At 36.5% G+C, this 17,701-nt stretch overlaps 2 protein-coding genes across 6 annotated transcripts in view; both read right to left on the reverse strand.

Annotated features, from left to right (window-relative positions):
• The window catches only part of Chd1 (chromodomain-helicase-DNA-binding protein 1), a 120,014-nt gene extending 114,465 nt beyond the window's left edge, over window positions 1-5,549 (reverse strand). For all 4 annotated transcript variants that reach the window (XM_081745660.1, XM_081745662.1, XM_081745664.1 and 1 more), the window contains exon 1: window positions 5,111-5,549. In XM_081745660.1, coding sequence (XP_081601786.1) covers window positions 5,111-5,119 — 9 coding nt within the window. In that variant the 5' untranslated portion in view covers window positions 5,120-5,549. The remainder of the gene's footprint in view (window positions 1-5,110) is intronic.
• Window positions 5,550-5,949: 400 nt separating this feature from the next.
• The window catches only part of mRpS11 (mitochondrial ribosomal protein S11), a 66,954-nt gene continuing 55,202 nt past the window's right edge, over window positions 5,950-17,701 (reverse strand). For both annotated transcript variants that reach the window (XM_081745673.1, XM_081745670.1), the window contains exon 5: window positions 5,950-6,216. In XM_081745673.1, the coding sequence (XP_081601799.1) occupies window positions 6,109-6,216 (108 nt within the window). In that variant the 3' untranslated portion in view covers window positions 5,950-6,108. The remainder of the gene's footprint in view (window positions 6,217-17,701) is intronic.

A 17,701-nucleotide genomic window follows, 5' to 3' on the forward strand; every position in this document is an offset into this window, starting at 1 on the left:
TGGTAATCCCTTGATAAATACATATTTTAAACCCATTCTGAAACTAAGCATGTACTAAGAAACACAATTGAAGAAAATAATTACAATCACATTTCGGTTATTTCAATCGAAGTTTTGAAGTATATTTTTCGAGGTGAGTTTTACCGCTGCCCCTCAAAGCTGTGAATTTTTGAGCTGGGGAAAAGTCCAACCGTAGTTCTAGCAGTAAACAGTATTCGAATTCAAGGTATCCAGATATAGGGCCTGTTGAGTATGTAGCCCTGCATAGCGCTGATACGAACATTTCTTCAAATTTCAATGAATAATACAACACAACTAAGGTAACACTGTATGACACAACTAAGGTAAATTTAACTGTTAGGATCAAGCTTTCGTGAAATGTAACTACAGTAAACTTCGTTAAAATTACTTGCACTATAGTCGTATTCAACACACTGTGTTCATCAACTTCAAATATCGATACACCCTTGTTACTTTTTGCTTTTAATTTTCAGTTTAGCGTCCCTTTCAGTAGCGAGGATATATGAGACGTGAACCCTCAATTTAACATGGAATCCGAACCACATGAGATCCTGCTGGGAATCGAACCCGGGTCTCCCAACTTGTTACTTTATCACAACTCAGTTAGTTACTATCTCTTATGCTTTCATAATGCGTTTATAGTCTAATCGTATGGAAATGTTAATTGCAGATACTTTTAGTATAAAATCCTTATTAAGGCGCGGATATTTTTAATACAGAAGTATTACAGGCCTATGTTTAGCAGAAGGGGTCCAGCTCTTTTCTCTAAAAAATGTTACAATTTTGGTCATTTCTGTTCACATTCGGTTAGTTTAGAGCAGATTAGGTTAGTTTAGCTTATGTTAAATTAGTGTAGGGGTCCCGCATAATTTTTCAAAAAAATGATAGAATTTCGCTTATTTCTACTAATATTAGGTTAGTTTAGGTAAGTTCAGGTTAGCTTAGGTTGGTTTATGTTAGGTTAGATTTGGTTACGTTATGTTACGTCTAAGTACTTGTATCATTCATTTCTCCTGTAAATTTTGTGTTTTTTACGTGCTTCTGGACCTCTTGTATTAAACACACTCCGTATTACATTACCCTTAGTAGAGTAGTGTTCCGAGTAAACGTCGAAATTATTTGCTATTATTGCAAAACAACTGGTTTGTGCTTTGTACTCAATTACATTTGAACAAGAAGCTATCAATCTTCTCTCGCAAACATCTGTTGTACTATTTCATTACTTCCCCCTCCTACTATTATAAAAGCAGGATTAATGATTCAAAGAATTCATACATTAAATAATAATAATAATAATAATAATAAATTCCCTCCGCAGCTCGTCTGTACGTCTATGAATACAGTTATTTCATCTACGAAATATGTGAATAATTCAACTATTTACCCTCGTAAGTATGTATGTACACTGTAGAACTTATATACTGAACCAGATTCTGATGACTACGCCTACTGCACTCAACTGCATATGCGAAGACAACGTATTTTTTTTATAGAGAAAAAACTTACTAGTTACTTTTCAGTTCAAATGTGGGTCACACAATCAACAGTTCAAACAAATTACCCGAGTCTTTCAAGTTTTCAGTTACTGAGGAAAGCACCCTACAATACGTCACTACATTCTATGTTGAAATTACTGAAATGCGGCATACAACATAGAATACGTTACAGTTAACCTTACCTGTAACACTTAAAACGAAATACATAAACTATATCACAAATGATTATACACCAACAAATGTAACAATTTCAAATACGCTGACATCCCTGTGGTTAAAGCCATTATGATTGAAACTATGCGTCATGATGTGGTTTATATATTTTGGTCTTACTACCTTAATGTTACACTATACCGGCATCACTTTCTCACTATATGCTGGAAGCCACGAAATCTGATTAAAACAGCAGTGAGTGTTTAAGTAAAACACATAATAAACAGCTGACAAAGGTGGAGGTTCCTACTGAATTTGGGTATTAGTACATAGATAGATGCATTCCTGAGCTGCAATGTAGATAAACACTGCAAAGTAGGTTTAGTACAGTTACCGCTTCTTATACGGAAAAGCTGAGTATAGTGCTTTTGGTCAAGTTCGCAATGGTTACTATATTTCAACTCTTAAAACATTACAATTTTAAGCAAAAGTGCACTTTGAGCAGAACATTCATAGAAACCGATACCTAACATAATCTAACCTATTACGTACAAATAACAGCAATTCCCTCTCTCAAATGCAACATGCATCTCACTTGTTCTACTCAAAGTGCACTCTTACAGAATTTTACACAGAAAACTTTTGTGAGAAAAATGGAATAGTAATTGACGTGAAAAATTTCGCAATCAGCCTTTAGTCATCACTCTTATCTTGAAGTAGTTAATAAGTTAATTTGCATGTTACTTTTTTCTTACACAAATTGTTCTATCTGGGATTTTTCATAAATTAAAGAAACCACAATGGTACTTGACCAATTGTTTAAAAATTTACGCTCAGTCCACTTACAAATAATATGATTTATACTTATTACATCATGTACAAGGGAACAAATTCAATGGACTTCAATTACATCGCATGTTTTACTGAGGGATTGTGTATGTATATGTGTGTGTGTGTGTCGGATTAATGAATCAGTGTATGATGTATTCAACACAATCGCTTGAATTATTCCTCTTTTTCACTGTACAGACATTTCTCAAACACTTCTAAAACAAGTATTTACTATTACTGATAACTCTCAGGCACCGTGAAAGTGTAAGTGCCTAGTGCTGAATGCATGGAACTTTGTATCAAGAAATGAACTTACTCGTATTCAGGTATCACTGAGATTACAGTACATAATTATCACTCATGAAATTGCCACCTACTTACAACTACCGTTACCGTAAGTTTAACATGCGACTGCATATTATTATTTTAACCAATTCGCCTAATACATAATTATGGAAAATAACTCAAATATGTTTGATATACCAGATTATTCTTTTGCAGTGACTGTACAATCAAGTACAAGAATTTTACCAGTCACTTTGTCTTTCGAGAGCCTATATCATTGTGTATAATCATGTTTCTTTGAAATATTCATTGTAAACCTACAAATCACCTTGTTTTACCTATAGGCTATAGTAATTTCAAATGGTACACAAATATTGCAAAACTGTTGACTATAATTGTATTGTTACGGACTATAATTGCAAATGATTGCTCATCTATTACTTTATAGCATCAATTCCAAATATATACCTTCAATCCTTAAGTATTTCTTTACTTATTTTATTAGTAAAGATTCAGACTAGAAATTGTTGCAAGTAACTTTGTATAGATTAACACTTTACTTACTTACACTTTCAGAACTAACAAGTCTTCAAAATGAAATGAACGGAATGCCAAAAAAATAATTAATACCTACTACTTCAGAACTGCAAAGATGTAATACAAGGGCACAGCTACAACACAATGGAATATGCCACTTCCGTAACTTCTGAAAATCCTAACACTTTATGAAGTTCATAATTTAAACACAATTTAAATCCAAAGGCATTGCTGTCTTGTAATCAATCATCGAACATTTGTCTAAGAACTGCACTGTATGTTTGCTGCTCTATCACTTGCACTTCAGCTTATGAACCGATTAACTAATTATTCATATACCAAACATCAATCTAAATTATGAAGACTGAACCTTGCCTCATCTGATTTGATATCCGCGACTATTAAGACCATCACATATCAAGAATCATGTAAGTTATTCGAAAGAATCTTTGACGAAATAAACCTTTTCTCACATGAATAATAGTCTTTTTACAATATGCTCTTATACTTTGTTAGAAATGCTTCATTATCAGGACTTCATTTGCAGTTAACTTTCTTCAGAGGCATTATCTGGTATTTACAGTTAATTATCAAAATAATAAATGTCCATAGATATGAATTAGTTAATATAATCAACCTGATTTGCAAGCAACATATTTTGAAAATAACTGTAAATGCAATTCAACAAAATTAGTTCGCTATAATTGCAATTGCTCTTTAAAATATACTTTACAATTCTAATACGTTATAAGATTACATTGCAAGTGTCTGAAAACTTATATCAATGAATTGGCAATTCAAATAGTTTATCATTCATACTTTACATATTTACGGTACCTAAACTATCGGACCACCTTAAAATCCTGGTACATCTAGTCTTTAAATGGAACTGGAAAATAGACGAGAGAGGCACGTTGACTATACCGATGAGACTTCGCTAATATGTACATATAGGCCTACCTACACAAATAAATCTAGAGGCCTATAGTTGAAAACTGAATTAAAACCACTTTCAACTGACATCCGAAAAAAACTGCAACGAAGTATGTTCAGGAGACCTTACCTAAATTTCAATTATTTGCTTGCAGGATTCAGAAACCATTAATTTTCAACATTTACCGTTTCTTTTGTAGTTTTAGTTAATCAGGGCCCTTAACATTCACTTTTAAAAGTGTTTGAATACACAAAGAAGTACTAGAAGGTACAGAAACGATCGTGCACGGGCAACAATGAACTAAGCGACGATTTACTGCTTCTAGCATCCAGATCGTGCACAACACGCCAAACTTTGGCTTAAAATTGCAAAAATGGGTCTATCTCAAAAATTCAAAGTACTTGGCCAAGAACACACATTATAATCTAAAGTTCACAATTTTACACAAAATTCAATGGAACACACATTATTATGGGGTCATACGGGTCACTTTTCAATGTAAACAATGAATACTATGCATTTGTGCCCCCTCAATCAACTTCATTCAATCGATTTCATCACTTAAAGTGTTAACATATTTTGAAATGCTAATAATGCAAAGACACTCCGATGCATGGATTTTCGATAAATAAATAATAATAAGCATTTATTTGTGTATATAAACAAATAATTTAGCCAATTTACGATATTCGGTAGGCATTGATGTATTTTTAAGTTCGAAAATTATCATTTCTAAAACAAAACTATTAGCATATAAATAGCTCAGTAGAACAAATTTCACTTTTTCTGCAAAAAATGTAAGCAAATAATGGAAAATATATATTAAAATCATTAATAATATTACACTACCTACCTGGCGCATCTTCGGTAGCGGGTTAAAGCACCTCTATGTAGTCATCATATATCTCAATTTCTGCTTGTGAATTATTTTCTTTTGTATGTTTAAAAACAAAATTAAATATTGTTTGTGCAATTATATACTACTAAACAAAAAATGCACGAATATACAGATCACCAAATCCTTTTCACTTCGTCATTACAACTTGGCTGCCATCTTGCGCACCTTAACTCTCGTGTCTCGGTCAGCGAAAGTCGGGACACTTCCGTCTATTAAATCTGCTCATACACAACGTTACTCTTATTTCTTTAAAGCACAAATATATATTTATAAATTACTTGAAAATTAAACACACTGATAAACTATTCAAAACTAACTATCACTTGAAAAAAATCGACGACCAACTTGCTATAGCTGACTACAGCCATATTCTCTTCTTCTTCAAGGGGCTATACCCACAATGCTTTGCGCAAATTACGTGCCACATTTCAAAGCCGTATTCGCCTTAAAATACGCTCATGCTCTGCTGTTTCTCCTGGGCAAGAAATGCAGAATTCCATGAAGAACCCTAGCAAAATTAACAGAAAAGAGACCACCCTATCCCCAGGAATGGGTATATCAAATTTGAAATGCCCTAAACTTGCCTTTCACTCCAGCTTTTCTTCCCTAAATTTTCATTATTTTTTAAAGAAAAATTACAAAATATGCAATGAAATTATATTATTTTATATAAGGAAACTCCGATTTAATTTCAGCCATAATTACAAATGAATCAAGTAAGATATGAAGGTGTTATATCAATATAACAAAGTGGAATAACAGGGAGCTTTGAAGTTAAATAACTATGCGAAATAATCATTTTTATAAACATTTATTATAGTTTTATTATTTTTATACATTATAAACTTGTTTCATTTCTTATATTTTGTCAGAAAAACATTTACACTTTGAAATACACACAGTTCTTTCAGCAAAGAAATTCTAGTCTTTTGTAATGAAATAGTTGCACAAAATTATACTCTTCGCTGTTTCCGTGGGCGAGGGGGGTTCCAAGACACTCTAGTGAAGTCAGTAACAGATACTATATTCATTCCACCCATCTGCAATCCTTTAATGGACGACTGAAATGAAACAAAACATTACAAAATTTTTAATACATTATGTATCTATTTTAATTATTTGCTTATTTCAAAATATTCCAAATATACTGCGAGAGTAAATGTTTAATGCCACATGTTCTGCATATTGTAATAAACTCGATAAAGTAACAATAAAACATTTAGCAAATAGCGTTTTGATGATAACCGTATGTAGAAAATGCCGAAGAAATTACCATCAAATAATTACCCCCAAAGTACCGGACCCAAATATATTGTTCTAAATTCGCGATATTCAATTAGTCAATGTCTGAACCGGCTTAAACACTGAAAGGTATTCGCTAGGCATTACTATACAATTCTTATACGAGAAGGGCAATTTTATTTAGACTACAATATTATTCGAACAATTTAAATACTGTGGTATTAATATCAAATTAGCGTATAGCCTTTATACATATGTACAGTATCGACCATTTGAGTCGGGTACGGTAACTTCCTCATATTTGCTTTAATATCTGTGTGTGCAGAAATCCCGAATTATGCCGGGTTGTTAATTGATCTATTTTGGGCTTGCTGATAATTTTTATCTTAGACGTAAGGAAATTTAATAATTGCTTTCTGACGGAATAATTTGTACATTTTTTAAAAGTTATTTGATATGTCAACCTTAGGTCATTCAACTAATTATACATTGTTGAATAATTTTCTTGTTGCTTTAAATTCACAGATGGCAATATATTATTTCATGGTGTATAAAATTTGACTTTTGTTGTTATGGCTACATGAACGCGAAACTGGCACCAAACAAATTGAATATACCACACACGACAAAATTCATGCAATGATACCACCCGTCTCTGTGCTTTGGAAATGATATAGGTATCAGCTGGGGAACAGCAAATATATACATAAAATCAGAAATATGATTATTTAACCTGATCATTCAAAAGTTTTGGAATGTTCGCTAGTCTATTATTTATGGTTTTCGACTTAAAATTCAGGTGATGTTAAATCACAAAAAACGAAATTAAAAATCTGAGCTCTAATTCACAGACAGGAATGAATCGAGCACAGTTAACTTCTCCCCTTTGTGCCTTTGTTCTTGTTTATTACTTATTAAGCAATTTATCCTTAAAGTTAAGCATTACATAGCATTTCCATACCTGAACTGATTAATTATGCGGCATAGTCTTTACTACATTAGTAGCATTAATACTGTCTATATACTTGCACTACACCTAGGATTATTAAATGAAATTTTGAGTTTTACGTCCCACAGTTATGCCGGTTAGGCTCAAGGAGACGGTGATAAGGAGAGATGAATGAAAATGGTGTAATGAAGGTGGGAGGAAAGGAGAACCCCGAGAAAACCCACGCACACGGTGTTTGTCCACCACAAAGTTCACTTGGCGGGAGCCTAGGATTATTAAATACTATAACTGAAAAATGTAAATAATATACAAAGTACATTTTCCAAAGTTCAGGCATATTTAAGAAAAAAAATCAGAAATGCAAATGACATTAGAAGTCAACAAAACTGATGTACGTCTTTCGTGGTATTTGTTGTTCGTAATGCTGAAAATATATTACTTTTTTTAAAAAAAAATCAGTATAATATAGTACACATATAACGCGTTCTTACATATCCAAAATCTCTTTCGGACAGGAATTTAAAAAAATCTTATTATTTCACCTTTCAATTGAAGATTAGCTTTAGGGTGCAATTCAAGGGGAACATTCTACTTTAGAAATACTCTTTTATTAGCCTGGTCGAACTAGGTAAAAGGCTAAAATGCTGTCAGATAGTGGCGACTTGGACTTGCATCATGATGTAATGATTTATTTATTTTTAATTTTGCTTTCTATTCTGAATGATTTTCGAAATTTATACCACTAGTTAGACGACTGGATTTTCAAATAATTTCAATCCAACTATAGTGGTCCTCATTTTAATATATATGGCTACCAAAAATTAGAATATATGGCAACTGTGTTCAACCAAGTATTATTTCAGAAAATTATATCCGTGGGGAAGGAGATATGGAAACGAGGGTCTGCACTAGGATACTATCTGATAAAGGTAGTGCTCTGCACAAAAATGACATAAAATCGCAATCTAATTTATCTTAAGATCCAAAGCGGTCTGTTGGCCAATTCCTGGGGGCAGATAAGCCCCCGGATGTATGCCTGTAAGAAACAATGATTTAAAAAATAAAACTAATACGAGGCGCATGTCAAAAAAGGTCATTATTTACGCAGGGTTAGCAACAGTGATTCATTTGAGCATGCGCAAGAGTATGCCATAGTATTCTGTTCTTGCAAGAGAATTGTCAGAATGGAATTGCATATCTGCGAGCAGCAGTAAGGTGAAATTGATGCCGTAATAAAAGAAATTCCGCCCAATTTGAAGTGGGATTTATCGACCATTTTCGAACACCAACAGAATACCGTTGAAATCCATTGGGAATTGTATCCCATTTACGGAGAAAATTAATGAGCAAAGGAAAAACTCTCAGGCAATGATTCAGATAGTTTCGGGAAAGACATTCAAATGTTGATGACGGTAAACATTAACGGAAGAGAGCTAGTTTTCAGACGAACGATCTGGTGGAATGCATTACCGAGAAAGTGTGATCCAATAGCCAATTCACAGTAACTAAATTCACCAAAGAATTTCAGACGTGTTTGCGAAAACAGTGCATCGAACTGTAACTGACAAGCTGGGTTATCACAAATTGTATGCGAGATAGGTGACGATAATGCTGACTGACGCTCACAGAGAAAAGAATGGCATGATGACTACACGTTATTTTTTGGCTCGTTGGTGGGAGGATGGAGAAGACATCTTTCATTACAGTGACGGGGAATGAAATCTGGATATAGTATGCCACTGGGGAGTCGAAGTAGCACTCAATTCAATGGCAACACACTGGTTCTCATAATGCGAAGTAATTCAAACTAACACTGTCAGTTCACGAAATCAAGGCAACCGTATATTGGGAGAAAAATGGTGTGATTCTTCTGGAATTCTTGGACCAGGACGAATAATTAGCAGATATGTATTGCCAAACATTGAATAAGCTACGACGTGTCATCCAAAATCGGCGGAGAGGAATGCTACCCTCTGAAATTATTCTGATCCAAGACAACGTCCGTCCACACACAGCTGCTCGTACTGTTAAGACAATTCAAAGATTTCGATAGGAATTATTCAATCATCCCGCTTACAGTCCAACCTTGGCGATAGCGAATTCTTGCTTTTTCTTCATCTGAAGTTTTGTAACGAAGCGTTTAAACGACAGTGAAGTGCTCAGGACATCAGTTCTGGACTTGCACTCTCAGGCCGTAGACTTAACAGTTATATACAGAGGGTATACAGAAACCTGTGCCACGCTAGAAGAATCGTGATGACTACGTCGAAAAATAGGCAAGGTGTGTACTTGTATAACAATCACAGTATTTTTTTTTTAATCTGCTTTTTTTTACATGTACCTCGTATATGCGGAAAAGTAAAATCTATAAACAATACCATGGTTGCGAAAAACTGCTAGAATAGTTTCTTGATTGCTCAAATTTTCTTGTAGGTATAAATACTACAGACTGAAGGAATTTATTGCTTACAGCCAATAGACATCAAATGTAATACCAAGGTTAATTAAGAAAAATATATAAATAAATAATTCTCAGATCATTGTAAACCCAAGCAGTCATACATAATATTCGACTTTAACGGTCGAAATAAATCATTTTAATGCATCAAAGTAAGTGCTCGTACACTTACAATTAACTAATATTCTTTGTTGCAAAATAGAGTTTATACAAGTCAAAATTGCAATATATATATAATTCTGAAATGTACGCTTGACATACAACAGTGGATGACGCAATTGAAATTCTGGTGGAATTATCCAGTTTAAGATTCGATGTGTTTATATGAAACTATCCTCTGATATCACCAGACTGCTGAATTTTGAATCTAATTAAGAACGGAATCTTAAACTGCATTTGGAAGTTACATTTTAGGAGCTGCGTCCAAGTGTTCTGGACATATAACTAACGTATAAAGTTGAATCAACAATAATAATACTTCCTGTTTATTGCTTTATATATAATTGCTTGTGCTTTAAGTACGCTGTATCAAGCCTCGAGGTGGTTATCGTTATACTATGATCGCTTGTATTCATATTTTGAATATTTACGAAAAGGCTTGGACTGTTCCCTCATCTTCCATACATCCAAAAATTATGGACCACTTGGATACAGGTACAACAATGCAATTAAGGAGGCCACATCGACAAATGCCATAAGGATTTCACATTTGAAGGTTACTCTATGAAGAAAGGAAGACTGCCGACGTATTTACGGTGTAACTCCGTGATGTATCACGTACCCCGACTGTGACCCCTTGGGAACAGCACTAGAAGGTAGCCAGACTTCAGTAGTGCTCGACAGTTGACGTCTCCACGATCAAACGTCTTGTCGCCGATGCACAGCAATTCCAGTTTTGCTGCCTCCGATCGCGACATAACTATAGCATGTCGTGACTACACATTATCCTTCCGCGACACTGCTGCACGTGTTGGAATGCTACCACAGTAAGGTGAATATGAAATCGGTGGCTCCAGGAAGGTAATACACATACATACAGGTTCCGAACGGCCGCGTCATGGCACGGATAAGAGGACAGACTTCTTGTGCGCATGATTGTAACATCCGACATCACTTCCCGAAAATTGGTGCACAAATTCGGCGTTGAATAGCGCCCAAGTGCCCTCACGATTACTCAGTAGTTGAAAGAGAGGCATATTTGCAAGGCCACCATTACTGTGGCTCCCTCTGATTGAACAGCGAAGGCACGTGCAGCTGAAATGGTGCCGTAAAGGTCGCAAGTCGAGAGTCGAATGGCACACATCTTGAACGAATTCCATTCCCGCCCGTAGCATTACTATAGTCGTGTTCATGTTTGGTAGTAACGCTGCAACATGCTGGGCGACAACCGCATTCTGTATTGTCACACTGATCCAGTACTGGGTGTTGCAGTATGGCAGGGATGCAAATAAGCAACAAAATTTTGCAACAAATTTTACTAGCCCACATCCCAATCTTCATAGTTTGAAATAAATAATAGTGATATTAAAAACTCGTCCGCAACGATGAACCCTGCGGTTATTTGCATCCCTGCAATATGGTGTTGGTGTATCACTTGAATTACGTGCCTGTTCGCGTCTAATGCGCATTAACGAATTTGACCAGTCAATGTAATATCGACAAGATGTTGGATCTTGCCATGTCTCCTTTACTGGAGAGTCTGCATGAAGTCATTGATGGTTGAAGTCATTCGACCGTACTTTACGCAGTGTTCTCCACTTCTGGGATGAACTTGGTGTTTTGTTTCCTTGGTCAACTCGTTCACTTGATCTCACAGACTGAAGATGACTGATTTATGATTGCAAAGTGTATTGCACGCCTGAGACCTCCATAAGCTACTGTTGATGCACTGCTAAAACGTGTAGCGGATGCACTGCCATAGTTTTGAAGGATATCTGAAATTTCACCACTGTACACATGAGCTATTCCTTACAACAAATAAGATTATGTCCAATCTGGTACATCACTTACACTGCAACTTTTTTTTTTCCGCATATATTGGACCCACTAGCTACTGACCCTCACTGTGCAATTTCGCTCTTATAACTTGTCTGCTACATTTGATGCTGCTATTTCTTCTTGGAGTTGCATTCGCAATTCGCAGCAGTGTAGGGTACTGACAGCCCTGCCTCATGGGAACCTCTGAACCGCAAATTTCCTCAGATTCCATCACTTCCACAAATCAAATGAAGTTTTACGTCCACAGTTATGTCGACTAGGCTAAAGGAGACGGTGGTGATGAGAAAGGAATGAAATGGTGGAATGAATAGGAGGAGGAAACGGGAGAACCCCGAGAAAACCCACGTACACGGACTTCCAAAATTGTAGCTAATATTACCATATTTTTTACTCATGTTCAGGTAAAATACTTCGAGTAAAATAGTATAAGGTTTAGTGAGACAATACTGCATGTCACTTTTCAACATACCGTAAGTGAATTATCCGTAAATTTTAATATTCTGCGTTTATCAAATAGTTTATGAATAAATATCCTCCTTAATCGAAAGAGAAAATTGAAAATATTGCCGAAAAGTACATTCTGCAACAAGAATTTAGTATTTCTGTCACGTTTTTGTATCTTAATTCTCTATGGAACATAACGAAACCAAACAAGCCTCAATTCTGTAGTCATTTCACATGAATTGTTTCTTATATTGGTTGCTGCTTCTTTGCTATTTTACTTTCTTCTGATTTTCTCCATTTTTAAATACCTAAGTACAATTTACGTTAATTTGTGCTGTTTCTTTCCTTCTCAAGTTGTTGCATAAATCCCTTTCATACTAGCATCCATTTTACAGTACCACAGTTCGACCATTAGCATTGATTTTACGTTTATTGAAGACGCATTTATTACTTCATTTTCCACCCACACAGAAGCCTGCTAGCGTCGATGAAGTAAATAAATTTAAAATCCCATATATGCTGCCAATCTCTAGGAAAATGTCTTTCATTCCTATTGGAGGAATTCTTTGGCGTAGGGAACCTGGGTTCGATTCCCAGTGGGAGTTGGTTCGGATCCCACATTAACCTAATGTTCCACATCTCATATAGCGTTGCTTATGAAGGAGACACCAAACTGTCATCCAATCCTATTCGATTAGGATCCGGAATTATATCTGGGATTTCGGCAGCTATGACAATGTTAGCACGTTATGTGTGACGGACGACGTCCCTCTGTGATCACGCTACCCGGGTAACTGGGAAGGAAGGAGGAGTCATGGCACCATTTTGGTAGGTATAGCTCCAAATTCCACGATTTACAGTTCTAATTTGCTCTCTTGAACATTCCAAAGCGTCCTTCTGTGCCCTTGTGAATATACAGAGTGAACCATTTATCTTGAAATGCTTAGCAATTTTTAAACTAATGGATAAAATAATGGACGATGCAAATCTTCATATGACAACACTGACACACACTGCAATATTACCAAATTTACAGTTCTACCAACCCAATGAAGTTTCATTTTTTAACTAAATCATATTATTAAGAATTTCTGCAAACTAAGGACGATACAGTAACAGAAAACATTACAATTTTGGAGGCATCAACAACAGGAATAACGCAAATGGAACAGACACGGCAATCCATATCGAAAAGTACCTTAGTGTCGAATATTATAATCATGAAACAAGTTAGAAGAAATATTTTCATTCGTTTTGAAAAGTTTGTTTTTTCGACAAAATGTTATCAAAAGGACGTAAAGATCATAATACCGTTTAAAGTAATTTGATATCTGAAATCATTCCACATATAAACATGGCAGAGGTTGCTATACTGCTTTAAATGACGTAAATGCAAGCAGGGGCGGTTCCAGGAGGTGATCGGAGCAATCGCCCTACCCAGAACAGGAAACTTAAAACCCATCCCAAAGTTTGGAGCTCTTAAAAGTAGCTCTACGTAGCAGTATTACACCCCATCGCCCCCCTTCCAGAAGTCGGTCCTGGATCCGCCTTGCATGCAGTAAATAGTCTTTAAAGTGTTGTTTTTGTCTGCTTGTAGGAAATAATTTTTAAAATATTGCTTTCACCTGCTTCTATAAAATTGCAATGATAGTTTCTAGCAGTTGTAATTATAACAAATTTTCGTAATTACATAATTTTAAGCAGAGTTGCAAACTTCACCCATGTGAATAGTATCTCCCGAATGATTTGATATTAATTGCTGTAAATAGCATTATATAATCTTTACGATTATTGAAAATCATCGCAATTGGATGTGATACTCATCTAAGGACCTTTTCAAAACAAAACCTTGCATGCGAAGAAGTTAAAATTTCAGTTCATTGTGCCTTTGTTCCTACTTTCTAGAAATATATCATACAAGGGCGGGGTGAGAAGTTCTCGGCCTGACTCAGATAATGGCACTCCAATCTGCAAAATTTTATTGTTCTTGCCTGGGGGCGCTTTTCAGTTGTTCTATACCAAGTGTCAACTTGTTCTCTCAAGTAGTTTGTGTGCAGGCATTGTTGCAGTTAGACGTCTTGCGTGTTAGTTGTGAAAATGGATAAACTTGAATATCGTGCGGTGATCAAATTTTTCGTTTTGGATGGACTAACCCCTACGGAAATTCATCCGAAGTTGACGAAAGTTTATGGAGAGACTGCTCCTTCTATGTCAAGCGTTAAAAAGTGGGCAGCTGAATTTAAACTTGGTCGCACATCCCTCGAAGATGACTCACATGAAGGAAGGCCGAAAACCGCAACCACACCGGAAACAATCGAAAAAGTTCATGATATCGTGTTGGACGACAGGCGAGTGAAGGTGAGTGAGATAGCTGAGAGTGTGGGGATATCGGAGGAACGAGTGCGAAACATCTTGCACAAAGAACTAGGGATGCGAAAGCTCTGCGCAAGATGACTGTCGATCAAAAGCAAATGCGAAAGCTATTTTCAAAGCAATCTTTGGACCGATTCAAAAGCGATCCGACCGATTTTCTGCGGCGATTTGTGACAATGGATGAGACATGAGTCCACCATTGCACGCCAGAAATGAAACAGCAGTCCAAGTAGTGGGTGGAAGCCGGTGGTGCAGCGCCGAAGAAAGCGAAGACGATCGTATCGGCCGGAAAGGTCATGGTCAGTGTGTTTTGGGAAGCGAAAGGGATCCTGTTTGCAAGGTAACCACCTTGCAAAAGGGAGAACCATTACAGGCGAATGTTACTCCAACCTTCTTGACCAGCTGGATGCCAAATTTTGCAAGAGGCCTCACTTGAAGAAAAAAAATCTTTCACCAGGACAATGCACCTGTGCACAAGGGTGCGTTAGCAATGGGAAAAATCGGCCATCCCCATATTCTTCTGATTTGGCACCATCGGACTTCTATCTGTTCCCAAACTTTAAAAAAAAAAAAAAAATTCTGGGAAGCGCTTCACATCAAATGAAGAAGTTACGAGGGTTGTGGATGACTATTTTCACAACCTTCCAGACTCTCACTTCCGGGAAGGAATACTGAAGTTGGAGCAACGCTGGACCAAGTGTATTGAAGTTAAGGGAGATTATGTCGAAAAATAACATCATTTTTGAACTGAAATTCGCAGTCTTTCATTGTTAGGCCGAGAACTTTTCACCCCATCCTCGTACTATAGTCATAGTATCGACACTAAGATATTTCCGATGAAAACTGACACGTCCGTCTCACTTGCGTTGGAACTGTTGTAGAGGCCTCCAAACTTTGGAAGCTAACGTATGTTTATATACTGTATCGCCCTTAGTTTGTAACGCTGAATAATAAATGGCATTGTCAGTTTTCGTTTAACATTTAGATTTGAAATATTTACACACATACATATTTTATATATATATATCAAGTGGCGGATCCAAGGGGGCTATAGCCCCCCTTGACGCTCAGGTTTACACTTGATAAAATGGGCTTTAATCCTGCTTTACACTGGATAAAACGGCACACTATGGTTTAGCCCCTCCCTTGATCATATCCTGGATCGCCACTGTATATTTTATATATATATATATATGTATGTATATACAACTTTGACTACATCCTCGATTTCTGTTTGCAGTAGTTCGAAATTCTTGCACCAGGTAGCAGTGGCAAGTTGCAAGATGGCACTCTGTAGAGCAGATACGGCATCTTGCGTCCTACAATTTTACCTTAATAGGTTTGCTGTTAGTGTTTAACGTTGAGTTCCGTACAAAATGTCGTTAAGAACCATCATCAAACAACTCCATTTGCAAATGGTATCAACTACACAAAGTTAATAAGGTGCAAGGGAAAACAGTCTGGTAAGCTTTCCCGTCTGAGATAGACGTCGAGTGTTCTAGTAGTCTGTTTTCAATGCAGACCTCAAAAGTCTACAGCAAGACAACATTCCATTTCAGTGGTAAAGTTAATTATCATAATGTTTGTATCTGGGGTATTACACAACCACACACTACAGTGCAACATGAACGAGATTCCTCAGAAGTGAATTTATTTGCTGCAGTATCTAACTGAAAAAGCTGTACGGTCAGCTTCTCTTCACGAAGAGAGTTACGTCATTGATCGGTATACTACAATTTGGTTGTTCCAGCGAGTGAAAGAGTATTCCACGAACTTCATATTCCAACTTGATGGGGCACCGCCCTATTGGCACAAAGAAATCCGTCGCTACCTGAACGAAGAACTCCAACTGCTGGGTTGGGCAATGTACTGAAGTTGACATAGTTATTTTTCCATGGCCGCCTAGGTCTCCCGAGCTAATGATACTTTTTTTTATTTCTCTGGAGCCATGTGAAAGATAGTGTATATGCCTACATTACCAACAATTTTAGGTGAGCTCCAGGATCGCAGCTCAATTTACGGAAATGCACCTGCAGATAGAAGGGAAGATTGTTTTGTATGTATCATTGCACTGAATTGCATGGGAACTAACTTATTTCCCAGTTTACTCGAAGTTAGAAAATGTGAAATCATTGTTTACCCGAGCCGCTGAAATATCTATACAACCCGGGTATGAATTACCGGGTGAGATGAGAATTTCCCCTCAAAGACAATGAATCAACCCTACCGATGATCCTTGTTGCTCTCCTAACTGTCCCTTCTCATGGCGTCACTGAGTGACAGTGACTTAGTGCGTCACTGCTTGTGAAAAAGACAACCGACAGCAGGTACCGAGGCTTCTTGTTCTTTTCTGCCCCCCCCCCCACTTTTATTGCCCATGTTATTAATGGTGTTGCCAGGACACACAGAAATATATGAAACACGCAGAAACGCACATATAGCCATTCTTGGTTCGAGATTTCAGTGTCCATTCGGCGACTATTGGGTTCATATAGTTCATAGAAGCATTTCCACCGTCTCAAGTTATTCCACTTTGAGAAATGCCTGTTAATAGTAAGCAAGCACTTCTTATTTTACTGCTCAAAAAGAAGAAACGTAGAGGGGAAAAAAGAATGTTTGTGCATCCTATGCTATCAACGAGATTGCAAACTGGCCTGTATCATACTTTGTACCGTGATCTGTGTGCAGACTGTGTATTTGTATCGTGATCTGTGTAGTTAGAACTGAATCCTTTTAATTGAGTGAGTTCCGTGGGTTCCGAAGATGCTGACATGAAGGGGGATATTTTATTTCCCGGATGACAGTTGGCCTGAACCAGCTTGAATGAGGTTCGTGAGGATTCGCAGGACAGATCTCTCTCTGCCAAAGAGATTTGCCTTAGAAAAGGATTTGCATGAAAGGAATCCTGTCATTAGGACTATATATGCATATTATTTCCATACATTTTTTTTAAGGTATTGCAGCTCCAAAGTCAACATAAACTTTGTAATTAATTTCTCAATTTATATTCTTTGTTAGACGCAGGTAATACTCTTCCACTTACCAATATTTCTGTTTATATATTTTTGTTACTTAAGAGTTC

This window comes from Thermobia domestica, chromosome 2 (genome assembly GCF_964235325.1).
Source record: "Thermobia domestica chromosome 2, izTheDome1.hap1.1, whole genome shotgun sequence".
Classification (NCBI taxonomy): Eukaryota; Metazoa; Arthropoda; class Insecta; order Zygentoma; family Lepismatidae; genus Thermobia; species Thermobia domestica.